The sequence below is a fragment of the Hemitrygon akajei genome, chromosome 8, assembly GCF_048418815.1.
Source record: "Hemitrygon akajei chromosome 8, sHemAka1.3, whole genome shotgun sequence".
NCBI lineage: Eukaryota > Metazoa > Chordata > Chondrichthyes > Myliobatiformes > Dasyatidae > Hemitrygon > Hemitrygon akajei.
In genome coordinates this window covers 8,021,087-8,037,677 of record NC_133131.1, presented here as the reverse complement: position 1 = coordinate 8,037,677, position 16,591 = coordinate 8,021,087, and the positions used below count along the sequence as shown (strand labels likewise).

General features: G+C 45.4%; 1 protein-coding gene across 1 annotated transcript in view; it reads left to right on the top strand.

Moving 5' to 3' along the window:
- Positions 1-958: 958 nt before the first annotated feature.
- The window catches only part of ypel2a (yippee-like 2a), a 34,526-nt gene continuing 18,893 nt past the window's right edge, over positions 959-16,591 (top strand). Inside the window, exons 1-2 of the mRNA XM_073053152.1 lie at positions 959-1,127; positions 4,919-5,267. Coding sequence (XP_072909253.1) covers positions 5,151-5,267 — 117 coding nt within the window. The 5' untranslated portion in view covers positions 959-1,127; positions 4,919-5,150. The remainder of the gene's footprint in view (positions 1,128-4,918; positions 5,268-16,591) is intronic.

Genomic DNA, 16,591 nt, shown 5'->3' with positions numbered 1-16,591 from the left:
TTGATGCCTGTGAGTCCAGGCCAGGGATTGGAGGTTGGAGGCCCAATATCTGTAAATCTGAGACCAGGGCCAATGGCTGGAGGCCTGGACATGGCCTGTCCGAGGGTCTGTGTGTGTGAGAGGGGTGGGCAAAGGGCCTGTTGCGCTGTTGTTGTCTTGTTCAAAGTTCAAAGTAAGAAATTATTATCAAAGTACATATACTATTCACATATAAAGTACAAGTTATACATTCAGCCATGATGAATGGCGGAGAAGACTCGATAGGCCAAATAGTCCAATTCTCTCCTATGTCTTGTATATGTCACTATTGTACTACCCTGAGATTAATTTTCTTGCTGGAATTCACTCTTGCCCAATGTTATATTAACAAAGATATACAAAAATACAAATCCATTTCCTTTCCAGTCCTGATGAAGGGTCTCGGTCTGAAACGTCAACTTCTAACTCTTCTCCATAGATGCTGCTTGACGCGGTGAGTCCTTCCAGCATTTTGCTTATGTTGCTCATAAATGCAACTTCATTTTGAAGGTGCTATATAAATGCAAGTTCTTATTGAAATGATTTTGGAATTATTATTATTTTACAAAACTAGGTGCATCGCCACAATCTGCTACGGGATGTGTGCTTAGGAACTAGAAGCTGGAAGGGCAAGTCTGCATTTGCTTTTTTGATGGAATTTCCTGCAATTATTTCTGGTGCTTGGTTACAATCCAAGTCCGCGCTTTGCTCAACTTTTTTCATGAGCCGCTCGCTGATTGGTCCTGTGGGCGCCCAGGTGACGTCTGCCGCGACTCAACCTACCTTGAATAACGCCGCCGTTGCTCCGCCCCTCCAGTGAGACGCGATTGGCTGGAATTCTGCGGCGGGGCGACAGATCCCGACCAATGGCAGTGGTGTTGCTAGGAGCCCTCCTGCGCTGGATTGCTGGACGGAACTGTCAATTTCTTGGCGAGCAAGCTAGGATGCGCTTGGTATAAAGTGCAGTGGCTGCAGCTCCTGGGGCTGCAGTTGTTCAGTCTTGCCCGAATTGTAATGTAAATTGTAAAGGAAAAATAGGCAAACAGTCGTTTGGTCAGAGAAAAATAACACAAACAAATAGTAGAAGAGTTATAATTTCATATCTTAAGGTAAGGGTTTGCAAATAGGCTTACATTTTGCTTCAAATGCAACATTTTCCTATTGTGCGTTTCCGCTTTTCCAGATTATATTTTTTATAGAATGTTTGCGCTTTATCTTTATTAATGCAAAGGAATTCGAGACTGCATGATTGGAATTTTGCAAAAACTGCCATGTGTCATAGTTCTGCGGCGTTGTTAAGGCCAGGGAGATGCTGCTGCAGTGGGTATTTGGGTTTGTTTTGCTTGGAGCTGATGTGATGCAGTCGGAAATTTGTGGTTTAGGCCGGCGAGAGGCTCAGCAATTTTTAATCTCGAAGCTCCGCGAATGCTTTGAGAGGTTAAAATTAAACACAACTTGCTAGGAAAACCCAATTTTAATGTTAATTATAATTAGATTTTTAAAAGTTGGAGTTGTAATGATGCTTTGGCCTCTAAAGCAGTATTTTGTTTCAAGAAAATTGAAATATATTTCTTCGAGTTGAGAATCTCAAAGTGTGTTTGTCTGTACGAGGTAGTCGTGAAGATTGAGCCCGTTTTCTCACCACCGCCGTGCTCTTTTGTTCCTGTCCCGTGTTCTCGCCAGATGCAACAGTTTAAAAAAAGCACACGAAACGCTTCGAAGATCAGAACAAAGACTTGAAAGGGGCTCCCTGTCTACGATTGAACTTTTAATGCACTTATATTTATTTTGGAAAAATAGTAATTCCTACCTTGCCTTCGGCGAATGGGTTGAGGAAAAAGTTAATCGGATCTTTGAGGTAGGCTAATCGTGGGGATCTTTACATTTGTTTATGTAGACGTCATAGCATTTTGAAATATATTTTGGGCAAATACAAACAATGTAACTTAATGGCTTTTTGGTTGGAGTGTCGTCGTATTTACGGTTGCATTAATGGAGTTGGAAGTTGGTTGTTAAATTTGTTAGTGTATCCACACCTAATGTTGCACCGGGTTAAGGTCTGTACAGTTCTCTTCCATTTTTTTTCTCGATCATGCCCAGGATTAATCCTCATCACCCCCCGACCCCCGTTCATTTTCCGGGGTTTCCCGTTGTCCCGAGTCTCCTCTCGGGGTAAAGGGGTGATGTGATCTTTCAGTCACACGGTCTGCCTCCCATCCTAGATCGATCTTTTGTTCTGCATTGCCTGTGGACTGTATCCGTCGCTTTCGTTGTCCCGGGTCGACATGTAACATGTGTATTGCATCCGACCACCCGTCGTCCCGGCTCCGGTGTGTGTCCCCCCCCCCCCCCCCCCGATTGTCGCTGGTCATCGTTGGCCTCCATTCTCTCCCCCCCCCCCCCGTGTTTATGATAAGGGATCTTCCCGCCATCTCTCCTCCCGAGACCACCCCCCCTCCACGGTTCCACTTCCAACTGAACGCCAGGCATCTCCCTCCCAGCACGGATGGAACGCCCGATCCGGTTGCCCGGCGACGCCGCTGTCCCGTTGCGCGGTAACGGTCTGGGCCTCTCGTTGTTCGGGGAAAGGGGGGGGGGGGGCGGTTTGCGTTTATAGAGATGTTTGTCTGCGGAAGTGACGCCCGGGGGGCAGGTCACGTGCCCGGTTTGTTTACCAACAGTGCGGAGGAGGGGCGGGCGAGCTGTCAGTCACCTGGCGAGGCCCCGCCCCCCCTTGCCGCCGCTTCTCGGTGCCGTTGGCAACCGGCGCTGGCGCGCGCGGCTGCCGCCCGCCTTCCGTCCCTTCACTCGGTCAGTCCGCCGAGAAGCGTCGTGAGCCAAGGCTAGGCCTTCGCTTGCAGGGTTCGCCCGGGTGGGTTCATTGTGTTGGAATATATAATCATACCTGGGGAGTTACCCTTGTTGGGGAACTTGTCCACATCAGGTTTATTCTCACTGGTGCATGCCGTGAAATTTGTTGTTTTCGCAGTGTCTGGACATCAAAATTACTATAAACTGCCAAAAAAAAAAGAATAACCAGGTTATGTTCATGGACCATTCAGAAATCTGCTGGCAGAGGGCTGTTCTTAAATTATTGAGTGTGTGTCTTCAGGCTCCTGTGCCCCCTCCCTGATGGTAGCAATGAGAAGAGGTCATGTCCTGGGTGGTGAGGGTCCTCAGTAAGGGTGCCTTTATTGAGGCACTGCCTCTTGAGGATGCCCACAATGGTGGGGAGGGTTTTGGCCGGAGCAGAGCTGGCTGAATCTATGTCCCTCTGAAGCCACTTCCAAATCTGCACATTGGAGGCATTGATGCAACTGGTCAGAATCTTCACTGTACTTCCTCATTGTGTTGATTAGCAGAAATGGTGTAATCCCCTTGCATTAGACATAGTGAGAATATGAGTGATTTCAAGAGAGATTTGTTTCGGTTTTGGAAGGAACCCCCAATTTTGGGGGGGGGGGGTTGCAGTGATGAAATTATAAAGATTAGATCCAGGTTCTGTGGGAGAAGCCTCTCTGAAATAATTTGGGGGGAAGGATTTCAAAACTGAGTTTTAAAGGTTGGATGAATGATTGACCTGCAATGTTGACTGTGTTTATCTCTGTATACTTGCTGTCTGACTAGCTCAGTATGTACATGATTATGTTTTAAATTTCAGAAATCCAATGTTGCAAAGCAGGTTTGCTTAAGAAAAATCCTACACTTTAGTTATTAGGGATTACATCGTGCCAGATGAGAATTAAGATGCAAGTTAGTCATTATGTAATCAGATAGCAGAATCAATTTGACGGGTTGAACAGACTCCTTTAGTCACAGGAACAGGCCCTTTTGTCCCATCTAGTCCATGCCAGATTGTTATTCTGCATATGGGTCATAGCCCTTACAAATAGCAATTCAAACTTCCTTTAAATTGTGAAATCAAACCCACATCCATCACTTCTGCTTGCAGCTTGTTCTACATTTGCACCACTCTGAGTGGAAAAAATTTCCACTCATGTTCCCCTTAAATATTTCACCTTTCATCCTTAACCTATGGCCTCAAGTTCTAGCCTCATTTGACCTCAGCGGGAAGACCTCAGTTGCATTTACTCGACCCATACCCCTGAGTTCAATGCTGACTGGCCACTCCTGCGATAATGCTGGTGCCAAATAGTTTCAGTCTCTGCCGTTCCTTTAGGTTCATCAGATGGGTGAAGCGGGAAGCTTGCTACATGGGCAGCAGCTTGTTCTCCATATTGTACTGCCCTGGCTTGTGTGTCTAGACAGCTAGGACACAACATCCATGGTCGTTCCTGACCGCAGGGAGTAAGTTCCTCAGCTATTCAAGCTTTCCCCTATGACTCAGGTCCTGATGTCTTTTCTGTAGGTAGGTGAACATAACTAGACACTTCTCCAAAGTAGCCTCACTAGTGTCTTACATCTTCAACATAACATCCTAACTCCAGTACTCAGTAGTTTGATTTGTGACAGCCAATGTGCCAAAGCGTTCTTTATGAACTATCTACCTGTGATGCCACTCTAAGGAATTATGAATCTGTATTCCCAGATTATTGCTCACTGTGGCAGTGAATTCCATGGATTCATCACCCTCTTCTAAAGGGGTGTCCTTGTATTCTGAGGCTGTGCCCTCTGGTCCCAGGCTCCCCCACTATTAGAAACATCCTCTCCACATCTACTCTCTCAGCCTTTTAGGGAAGCTCCAGGCAGAGGTTGTTGGATTTTTCTTGTGAGGAGCTTTGCGATCAAGAAGTGGGGTTGTTGCTTTGCTGGCCGTGTCTTGTTTTGGGGCATTTGAATGGTCAAGCAGAACAGAGAATTGCGTGGCTTGTTTCTGTGTTCTTAACGGTGCTAAAGTCCTTTAATTACTCCACTAACAAATGGTTTTTCTCTGTGCCAGATTGGTGGGTTAAGACGTCGGTGTCCCGGGCTGTCGCTCCTTCGTTGTGAGGCTGGTGCTACCCCCTCCCTCCTTCCCTGCCCCGGTGCCACAACAGCGTGTGGAGACCTGCCACACAGCTTGCCCGCACACCACGGCCTTCACCTGCGTGTTCCAGTGTTTCCCGTGCGAGCCCGCCTGCCTCGGCGCCTCGTGGAGCAGCCCGGAGTTTGCGCTGCGTCCGGTGATCCCCATGGTGAAGATGACGAGATCCAAGACCTTCCAGGCCTACCTCCCCACCTGCCACAGGACGTACAGCTGCATCCACTGCCGGGCGCACCTCGCCAACCACGACGAGCTCATCTCCAAGGTACCTGCTGCCAGGGCAAGGAGGGAATAAAGGGATGATGGGCTGAGGGACCTCGGGGTCCAGCGACATGGCCTTCTGAAAGTGGTTGCACAGATGACGGGGGTAGTAACGAAGGAGTATGGCATGCTTGCCTACATGAATTACAGGGTGCGTTTGATAAGGAGATGTTCATCAAACTAGGGTTGTTACTCTGGAGCGGCATAGGTTGTGAGTAACCTGATGTGGGTTTATGATATTAGTCACAATAGGGCAGTTGGGTTGCTTAGTGGTTAGCATAGTGTTTTAGAGCATCAGAGTAAATTTATTATCGAAGTGCGTGTATGTCATCATGTACAACCCTGCGATTCATATTCTTGTAGGTATACTCAAAAAATCCACTAACCATAGTAGAATCAATGAAAGGCTGCACCAGGAGGACAAACAACAACCAATGTTCAAAAAACAACAAACTGTGCAAATACAAAATAATAAATAACGAGAACATGAGATGAAGAGTCCTTGAAAGTGAGCCCATGGGGGTTGTGGGAGCATTTCAATGATGGGGCAAGTGAGGGTGAGTGAAGTTATCCCCTTTGGCTTAAGAGCCTGGTGGTTGAGGGGTAATTACCGTTCCATATCCTGGTGGTGTGGGCTCATTGTGCCGGAAGGGCCTGTTACTGTGCTGTATCTCTAAATAAAAATGATGGACGTGGACTATGTGCTGGCAGAGGGAATTTCACTTAATTTGGTTTTGTGTTTTGTACCATCACTGTGCTGTGCTGCATTGTTTTATTAGTTGAGGTACTGAGCTGAAGAGTTGGAAAGTTTTGTTGCCGCTTTATAAAACTGTACTTGGGCCACTTGTGTTGATTTCTGGTTGCCTCCTATAAATGATGTGATGGCTTTGGAGAAGGTACAGAAGTAGTTCACCAGGATGCTGCCTGCTTTGGAGGACATGCTCGGGGGAATGGTTAGACAAGCTGAGTCTGTTTTCTCCCAAAGGGAAGGTTTGAAAGAAGTTTGTAAAACTGTGAGGTATAGTAGAATTGATAGCTACTATCTTTTTCTCAGGATTGAAGAGATTACAACTAGAGGGAATGTATGTTGGGTCGGTTACAAAGGAAATATGCATGGCAAATTTTTATAAGAGTGGTCTGGTATGTGCTGCCAGAGACAGTGATAGAGGCAGACAGCATAGACATATTTCAGAGACTCTTGGATAGGCACATGAAAATACAGAGAAGTGACAGACATTGTCAACGTGCAGGGAAGAGATGTGACGTTCAGCACAACACGGGAGCTGAAGGACCTAGTCTGCCCTGCGCTGTCAGATCGATCAGGATGAACTTCTCAGGCATGAGAAATGAGAACAGAAGTTAAGGGGGCTTTCAGTCTTCTGTCATTCAGTAAGACCATTTTAACCAAGTCCTGGAAATCTGGAAGTCGCTCCCCAAAATGCTCCAAGAGTCACAGAACTGAAAGCAGTCGAATTTTATAGGATAAGAACGTGGAAGATGCAGTTGTACAATGTTCAGATGACACTAAGTGATGAACAGCCTCTTCCCAATACTTTTGGTTGCGCCTCCTCTGAACCCCGGTGACGGTTGATTCTATTTATTTTTATTTAGAGATACAGCACAATAACAAGCCCTTTCAGCCCACTCCATTGAATTACACCCATTTGACCAATTAACCTACTAATCTGTATGCCTTTTTGAAACCAGAGCACTCAGGAAGCCATGCAGTCACAGTGAGAAAGTACAAACTGGGGTTGCTGACTTTATAACAACACTGCGCTAACCACTGCATTACCATGTCACCGCTGGTTTTTATGCTCTTCTGAAGCTTGCCCTTGCAGTCTTTCACTTCCTGCAGTCAGCTGCTTTTATTTTGTAATGTTTGCACTAGTTTGTTTTAAGGAAGTTGAGTGGTGTTTATAATATAGTTTCTCTCCAGGTGGCATAGTCAATGAAGTCCTTCAGCATAGTTTGTTTGCATGAAAACAGCCATTTTGTACACAAAATGCTCCCACTTAAAAACAAGTCAGTCAAGTGACCAGATATGTTTTGAATGGTGGTGATTGAGTAATTTTTAAAGATTGGGCAGGACTTGGTCATTTCTTTACATTATAGTTGTGTGTGTTCTGTAGTGTTCCCAGTAAGAGCAGCAGCATCCCCACCCCAGTAAAACACTAGGAGTATTGGCCAGGCTGCAGTCTCCGAACTTGGATCTGCGACCTCCTGACACGTGCTACCCGCTGAGCTGTGTGTTTGGCAAGCCTTGCTAAATATACTCTTGTCAGCCTTAACATTCAGTGTGACAACAAAAACTCTATTCGCAGCCACTGCGGCAAACAATCTCTCTGACCCAGAATACGGGGCTCACAATAAAACTGTTGTTCCTGTCGAGTTCTGCGCCTGCTGCCGTGGTTGAGAGGATTTTGCGAGCTTAATGTGCCCAGCTTCTGAAAGAAAATAAATGTACCCGGCTACCCAGTGCACTGATGCTTTTGACTCCTGATCTCTGTCCTATTAATAACTTGGTGATTGCAGTGAACTGACTTTCTGAATATTGGCTTGTGCTTTTTGTACCAAGAAAAAGAGAAAAGGGTGTGCTAAACACTCTCTCAAAGTGATACATTTTTCTCTCATAAAAATAATTTAAAGGCCTCTGTCCACTCTCATTTCTCTAATCTCTTGTCTACCAGTAACTAGCTCTTTGCCCTCCTGGCTGGAGTCTGAGTAAAGTCAGTTCCTTGCATATTGTGGTTTCAGCACTGACCTCAGTAAACCAGCGGTCAGGGACTCTGAGTGTTAAGTTCTAGAATTGAAACTGGATTTTTAAAAACAACTTGCCAGGGAAGAAATAGATTTCTTTCTGTGCCAAAAACTTTACAGAAACAGTGTAGTAAAAAGCTTACAAGTCTTTCAGGTGCTTTTTTTTTAATGCTCCTTCAGAGCCAAACAGAACTGTGCAGGTACTTTGAGAGTGTAGTTTGTGTGGGAAACACAGCTGCCAGTTAGTACACAGAAAAGAGCAGCGTGACGACTCTGTACAAAAGTTGATTAAAGAGTAAACATTGGCCCAGACACCAGGAAGAACTCCCTTGCCTTTTCTTTGAAATGTGTTTGTATTCACTTAAGGGAGGTTTGTGTTGATGGCAGAGCCAGCATTTACTGCTTCTCCATACCTGCCCTTGTGAAGGTGTGTGCTGAATTGCTTCTCACAGCCTACACTGCAGCTGAGGCGGAAGAAGGCAATTAGTCTTTTGTCAATTGTATGTCAAAACATTGAGTGAAATGAGTTGTTGGCGTCAAAGTCAATCAACGATGATTGTGCTGAGTAGCCCACAAGTGCTGCCACTTAGCATGACCACAACTCACTAACCTTAACCGTACGTCTTCAGAATGTGGGAAGAATGTGAAGAACACCCACGTAGTCACAGGAAGGACGTACATACAGCAGGAGGAATTGAACCCTGATTATTGATTACTGGCTGGTGCTGTAAAGTGATACACAAACAGCTACCAGACTGCCCTTAGTTGCTTAGTTGTGACGCTAAGGCTTTGATGCACCATGAAAGGGAATGTGAGCAGGGTGGGGTTCCCATGTGCCTGCTGCCCTTGTCCCCTTTGATAGAGGTTACCAAATGTAGGAGGTGCAACTCGAGTAGCCTGGTAGTAAGCAGTGTACCTGCCAGTGGAGGGAGTGTTTAATGTGGGCTGCTCTATCCCGAATGGTGTTCATTTTTTAAATTTGGAGATACAGCACGCTAACAGGCCCTTCCAGCCCAGTGTTCCCCATGCCACCAAATTACACACGTGACCAATGAACCTACTAGCTCGTATGTCTTTGGAATGTGGGAGGAACCTGGAGCACGTGCAAACTCCTTATAGACAGCAGTGGAATTAAACACGAGTCGCTGGCCCTGTAATAGCATTATGTTAACCTTGTTGCCCATGTTGGTTTTCATGCTATCATGGGGTCACTACTGGGGGTAGCTGGATCCTCAGCTTAACATCTTCCTGAAGCTTCTGCCATTGCAGCACTCTGTGTTACTATTTTATTTATAATAAAAGTAAAACAATACATGGCTTTCTTGTATGGTGGGTCAGTAGCATATTAGTATTATGCTATTACATCGCCAGTTTCAATTCCTGCTGCCATTTGTAAGTTGTTTGTGCGTTTTTCCTCCTGTGACCACATACGTTTCCTCTGGCTGTTCTGGTTTCCTCCCACATTCCAGAGACCTACAGGTTAGTAGGTTAATTGGTCACGTGGGTGTAATTGACTGGTGTGGACTCGTGCTCGAAAGGCCTGTTACTGTGCTGGGTCTCTAAATAAGTGAAATAATACATCATGTGTACAAAGCACCAAAGCCACAGGTGGCTTCTTTGAACAAAACACCCTTCAAGTGTTTGAGGAGCTCTTACACAAGGTCCAATTCAATGGTAACAGAATCTTGGATTGTAGTCCTTCTCCCTCTTCCCCACCCCCAGCCCTCCACAAAGCCTCTGTGTTGGCTACACCAAGCTTCAATACATTCCTTGGCATGTATTCCTGCAGCCTGGAATGTGCCGGACAGCAGCATTCACTTTTGGACATCTTATTGTAGTGGCAGACCCACACATTTCAAGCAGTGCATCTTTCACTGAGTTGATGATCCTATTGCAGTACTTAATGTTTGGCTTGGGTACGTGTCCTTGGGAACAGCCTGTATGTCAGAGGGTTCTCTTGTGCAATAGATTGAATTAAGCCTCAACGATGACCTTTGCATCCTTCTCCAGACCCACCTTTACAAATGCAGTCCATTACAGCTGTCTCAGGATGTTAGCCCTCCCTCCTTTTGTAACTGTTGCGCATTGAGGTTTTGGGACTTGAACCCTGTCCCTTCAGCTCGCTGTGTTTTCTCGTTGAGTGGATAAGTTGGGTCAGTGACCCAAAACGGGTGGTATGAGAACCAAAGAGTGAAGGGGTGGGGGGAACAAGGTTGTAAAATGGTTCCTTTTGCTGAATTTCAGGTCCCCAGGAGATCAACAGTTTAGTTCCTTAATTGCAGCTGCTCTCGTTTATTTTCAGATACAGAATGCAAATAGACCCTTCTGGCCCAACGAGCCCAAATTGCCCAGTTGCACCCATTAACCTCCTAACCCAGGCATCTTAATGTGGAGGAGACTGGAGCACTGGAGGAAAGCCACAGTCACAGGGAGAATGTACATACTCCTTCCAGACAGCAGTGGGAATTGAACCTGGGTAATCGGGTTGAGGTAAACACTTTGTTACTGTGCTGCCGTATTGTACATTTTCCTTCCTCTTGGAGAAGGGAGCCATTTCCTTCAGGGAATAACAGAAAAAGCTAATGTCTTCTAGGAATCTTCCTTTGAAGCTTCTGATATTCCTGTCCCACACTTCTTGCTCCTCTTCTCCTTAATACTCAATGTTTCTGTATCACCCAGCCTCCTCCTTCCTCCCTTTTCCTTCTCACTCCATCACTGCAACCTACTCTTTTCTCATTCCTTGTTTAGTTGGCTGTGGGTGGCCGATGGTGTCTCTGGCACTGTCTGGCAGAAGGTCAGGTACTTGAGACTTGCTCAGTGGCTGCAGTGGGCCCCAGTGAATAAGGTGTTTTGAAACACCAGACCTGTTTATTTTCTTGCCCGCTCTGCATTTTGTAGTCAGTTACTCCTTATTGACTTCGTTCAGCTGGACATGGGTATGAGTCCCTATGTTATCAGAATGGGACCGTGAAGATTGATTTAATATTTCCCGGTCAGGTCCACAGATTTGATGAGGGAGGCATGACTGTTGCTAGATCATCACAAAATGCTGAAAGAACTCAGTAGGCGAAGCAGTGCCCATGTAGGAGAATAAACCATCAACGTTTCTGGGTAAACCCTTTCATTCCAGTCTTGATGAAGGGTCACAGCCCGAGAAGTTGGCTGTTTATTCCTCTTCATGTGGCCTACTGAATTCCTCCAGCATTTTGTCTGTCACTCTGATTTTCCAGCACTGGCAGATTCTGTGTTTTTGACTGTTGCTAGACTTTTCCTGAAGACTATTATACCCACATTATGTTTTGTAGGCTGATGGTCAGTTCTATGTAAATCTCTTTTGAGTTGGCAGTAAAGGGAACAGACTTGCTTTTGCAGCTGTATGCAAATCTTTTGTGTAGTAGCTATGGTGGAAGTGTCAGCACGACTCGTATCCCTGGTCTCTCAGTGAGCCGAGTCTGATTCCTGATCACAGCCGCTGCTCGTTGAGCCCAAAATGAGGCTCTGTGTGGGACCGATACTGCTTTCTATTTCTGCCACCTTTAACAATCTGAATGTGGTGAGGCAGTACCTCTGATAAGACAGCACTCCCTCGATGGTAATACTGACCTGTCAGCCTGGGCTATACACAAGTGTGTCAAGTATGACCTCAGGCTGATAAAGAAGACAAGTGTACCCCATAACCCAAAGCTGAGATGGGAGATTCTTGACATCCCTGGCTAACAGTTATTCCTTCTCCACACAAGGCTTTCATTCTCATTATCTCTTTGCTGTGTGTGGGAACTTGCTATGTAGACACTGCTTGCCACCTTTCCTATTTTAGATTAAATTAGCTTTATTTGTTACATGTACATCAACATAGCCTGAGAACAACACACAGAGAATGCTGGTGGAACACAGCAGGCCAGGCAGCATCTATAAGGAGAAGCACTGTCGACATTTCGGGCTGAGACCCTTCGTCAGGACCCTGATTTCATCCTGACGAAGGGTCTCAGCCCGAAATGTCGACAGTGCTTCTCCTTATAGATGCTGCCTGGCCTGCTGTGTTCCACCAGCATTCTGTGTGTGTTGTTTGAATTTCCAGCATCTGCAGATTTCCTCGTGGTAACATAGCCTGAGGGTGTGCTGGGGTCAGCCCACAGGTGTCATCATGTTTCCTGTGCCAATATAACATGCCTACAACTCAGTAACCTTAACCTGTACATCTTTGGAACATGGCAGGAAACCAGAGCATCTGGAGGACACCCACATGGTCATGGGGAGAACATACAAGCTCCTTGCAGATAGTGGTGGGAACTAAGCCCAGATTGCTGGCATTGTAATAGCATTATGCTAACCGCTTTGCTATCATGCTGCCTGTCCCTTAGTTTGTTCATTCGTTTTGAGCAGTGTCATATGATATGGGTCATCATAGTATTTCCATGACCATGCTATAGAAGTGGTTTGCCATCGTCACCTTCTGGGCAGTGTCTTTACAAGACCCCAGTCATTATCAATACTCTTCAGAGAATATCTGCCTGGTGTCAGTGGTTGCATAACCAGGACATGTGATATGCAGCAGTTGCTCATACAACCATACACCACCTGCTCCCATGGCTTCACGTGACCCAGACTGGGGGGGGCTAAGCAAGTGCTACGCCTTGCCCAAGGGTGATCTGGCTTGTGGAGGGAAGGAGCAATTTGCACCTCCTTTTGAGTTGTACCATCCACTGCCATCCAGATCTTTAGTACATTTGCCAAATAAACAAAAAGCAGTTAATTTTTAAACTTACAACAGTGACCACACTTCAGAATTACTGCAGTGGCAGTGGGTTGCTTTGGAACATCTGAAAGTCATATGGTTGCTAATACAGAGTGCAGTGTCTTTGATTGTGATCCCTGCACTTTGTCCTCCTCACAGCAGAACACCTGGTGTTAACCCAATACAGCTTGTGCTTGAACTCGAGTTCAGCTGAGGATGACACTCACTGCGTTCCTTTGTGTGTGTCTCCAAAACTGTCAGGCATAAATGGAAACACTCTTATTGGAAAAGGGGGTATAATTTTTATGTGCCTGAGAATCTGAGAAATATTTTAAACCCAGATTTGTTGATATCTTGGACATGCAGGAAGGAGGTGCCATGATAGAGCATAAACACAAAGTACACTACAGATGCTGTGGTCAAAGCAACACGTACAACAAGCTGGAGGAACTCAGCAGGTCGGGCAGCATCCGTGGAAACGAGCAGTCAATGTTTCGGGCTGAGACCCTTCGTCAGGACTGAAGAGGGAGGGGGGAGGGACCCTATAAAGGAGATGGGGGGAGGGCGAGAAGGAGAAGGCTGGTAGGTGCCAGGTGAAAAACCAGTAAGAGTATAGCAGTTAGCATAGCATTTTACATTGCCACAGATAAGCAATTGGACTTCAATTCCCACTGCTGTCAGAAAGGAGTTCTCCCCATGACCACATGGATTTCCTCCAGGTGCTCCCGTTTCCTCCCATGTTCCTCAGATGTACGGGTTAGTAAGCTGTGGGCATGCTATGTTGCTGCTGGAAGAATGGCAACACTTGCAGGCCTCCCCAGCACATCTTCAGACTGTTTTGGTCGTTGAGGCAAACAATGCATTTCATTGTATTTGATGTACATGTGACAAATAAAGTTAATCTTTAAAATCTTTGAGGTGGAGGAAATCAGATATGATCAGTACATTTGAGAAGTATTTAGACAGGCAGTTACATAAGCAGAACATAGCAGGAAACAGTCCAAAAGCAGGTAACTGAGGGTAGATCAGTAGAAAGGTTGGTGTAGATGGTGAGCCAAAGGGCTTTTTTCCATATATAACTCTATCTTGGAGAAATGAAGGTAAGATTTTTAAACCGGGGTAAATTCTCTCTCGGAAATGAGAGTGGCTCTGCCTATTTTTCATTATGTGCTGTGTCATATGATGAGGGCAATCATGATCCTATGACCATGCTTGTTCATGGTAATTTTTTTCTACAGAAGAAGGCTTGCCAATGCCTTCTTCTGAAAGTGTTTTTACAAGACGGGTGACCCCAGCCATTATCAGAGACTGCCTGATGTCAGTGGTTGCATAACCAGGACTTGTGATATGCACCATCTGCTCATATGACCTTCCACCACCTCGTTCCATAGCTTCATGTGACCCTGATCTGGGGCGGGGTGGCTAAGCAGGTACTACACCTTGCCCAAGGGTGACCTGCAGGCTAGCAGAGGGAAGGAGTGCCTTCCACCTCCTTTGGTAGAGATGTATCTCCACGCCGCCACCATCCCTGTACTGCTGCCAGGTTTTCTCATCAAGGCCTTTGTGCTGAACTGATTGCAAGCTGTAATCTTTGCCTCTCTAGCTGATGAAACCTTGAATTGTAATTTTTTTTTCAAATATATGAAGTCACCTTAACCAGTTGATTAGATATGTTGCAATTGTTTTCAGATCTCCTCATGATGAGCTTTTGTGTTCTGAGGAGGCTAAATAGTCAAAAGGCAGGTGATCATATTCAGTCATGCATGTGAATATTTAATGATTAAAGAGCTGGATTTTTGTTGAGTTATTGGTTGTGATTTAGCTGATAAAGATGCTGCCCTATCTTGTACTAAGCCTTAGGATAAACAAGGCCCAGAATGCCAAGCTAAATGTAGGTAGGTGTGGACATGTACATCTTGTATTTACATAGCACCAATTCTGTTGCAAAGGTCCTGAGGCTGTTTATCAGTGGACAGATGCTTGTTGCCTAACCAGAATCCAAATCAGGTTTAACATCACCGGCATATGTTGTGAAATTTATTGTCTTTGTGGCAGCAGTACAATGCCACATGTAATAATAGAGGGGAAAAATAACCATGTTCAATAATTCCATTTAATATCAGAAAATGTATACAATACACACCCTGAAATTCTTACAAATATATATTAAATAAGTAGTACAAAAATTAAAAAAACAGTAGTGCTCATGGGTTCAATGTCCATTCTGAAATTGGATGGGATAGGGGAAGAAGCTGTTCCTGAATTGTTGAGTGAACCTTCAGGTTTCTGTACCTCCTCCTTGATGGTAGCAATGAGGTGTCCTGGGTGATGGGAGTCCTTAATGAATAGTGCAGCTTTTTTTTCTGAGGCATTGCTCCTTGAAGATGTCCTGGATACTACGGAGGCGAGTGCTTATGATGGAGTTGACTAAGTTCGCAACTCTCTGTAGCTTATTTTGATCCTGTGCAGTTCTCCCTCTTTCTCCCCACCCCCATACCAGACAGTGATGCAGCCAGTTAGAATGCTCCTCAAAGTCCTACTGAATATCAGTTAAGTTAAAAATTTAATGATTAGCTTTATTCTTCACATACATCAAAACACAGTGAAATGTATTGTTTGTGCTAATGACCAGCACAGCCCATGGATCTGCTTGGGCAGCCCACACGTGTCATCATGCTTCAGGTGCCAACTTAGTGTGCCCACAACTTATTCCCCTAACCTGTATGCCTTTGGACCATGGAGGGAAACGGGAGCACCTGGAAGAAACTCAGTCAGTACAAACTCCTTACAGGCAGCAATGCAAATTGAGCTCTGATTGCTTTCGCTGTAATACATGATTGAGTTGATCCCTGCATCCAGTACCAGAATAGCTACTTACACAGTTGATATTTAAGTGACTTTAAGCCCCTTTATAAAATCATTGTTTGCAGTTCATTGGATGCTTAAAGTGAGATTATAGTCTTGTAATTGGCTTGGGTGCTCTGAGACGTTGCTGCTGCCTGTTTGAATTAATGCTTTCACAGCTCAGTGACTCACTAGCCACTTCTAAAGTCAGTGAAGAAGAGAAATTGACACAGAACATGCTGGAGGAACTCAGCAAGTCAGGTAGCATCTATGGAGGGGAATAAACACAATGTTTCAGGCTGAAACCCTTGATCAGGACTAGAATGGGGACGAAGTCCCAATAATGTGGGGAGAGAGGAAGGAGCTGGCAGGTGAGAGGTGAAGCCAGTATGTTCTGTAGATTTCCAGCATCTGTCAAATCTCTAGTGTTTAAGAAGCAAGATTAGCTTTATTTGTCACATGTACATCGAAACATATAGTGAAATGTGTCAATGACCAGCACAACCTGACACTGTGCTGAGACAGCCTGCAAATGTCACCATGTTTTTGGCACAGCATAGTATGCTCAGAAATTAGTAACCCTGATCTTTTGATCAGTGACACTGTAAAGTGTTAAGCTAACTGCTATGCTACTGTTTTGCCCCCACTACTCTGATTAAAGAATATGACTGAGAGGGGTGTGCCTTTGCTAGACCAGTCGTCCCTCCTGAAATGTTGCCCTTCCTCTGATGCCCCTGCCCTGATAGTGCTGAGCTCGTTGTAGTGAGGATATGCTACATACCACCAAGGTGTGAAGACTGACTGTGGCTCTCCTGATAGTGATCCATTGAGCAGATAAGTGGTAAATGCTTGGCTGTGATGGAATAGTCAGTCGAGATGGTAGTGTTGGTTTAGTATATGCTCAGTACCTGTGAAGCTGGTCTCTCCCAGTAGGTGGATGCAAGAATATGGTGGTCTTTACTCCAAGATTCAGTCTTAGTACTTGATGT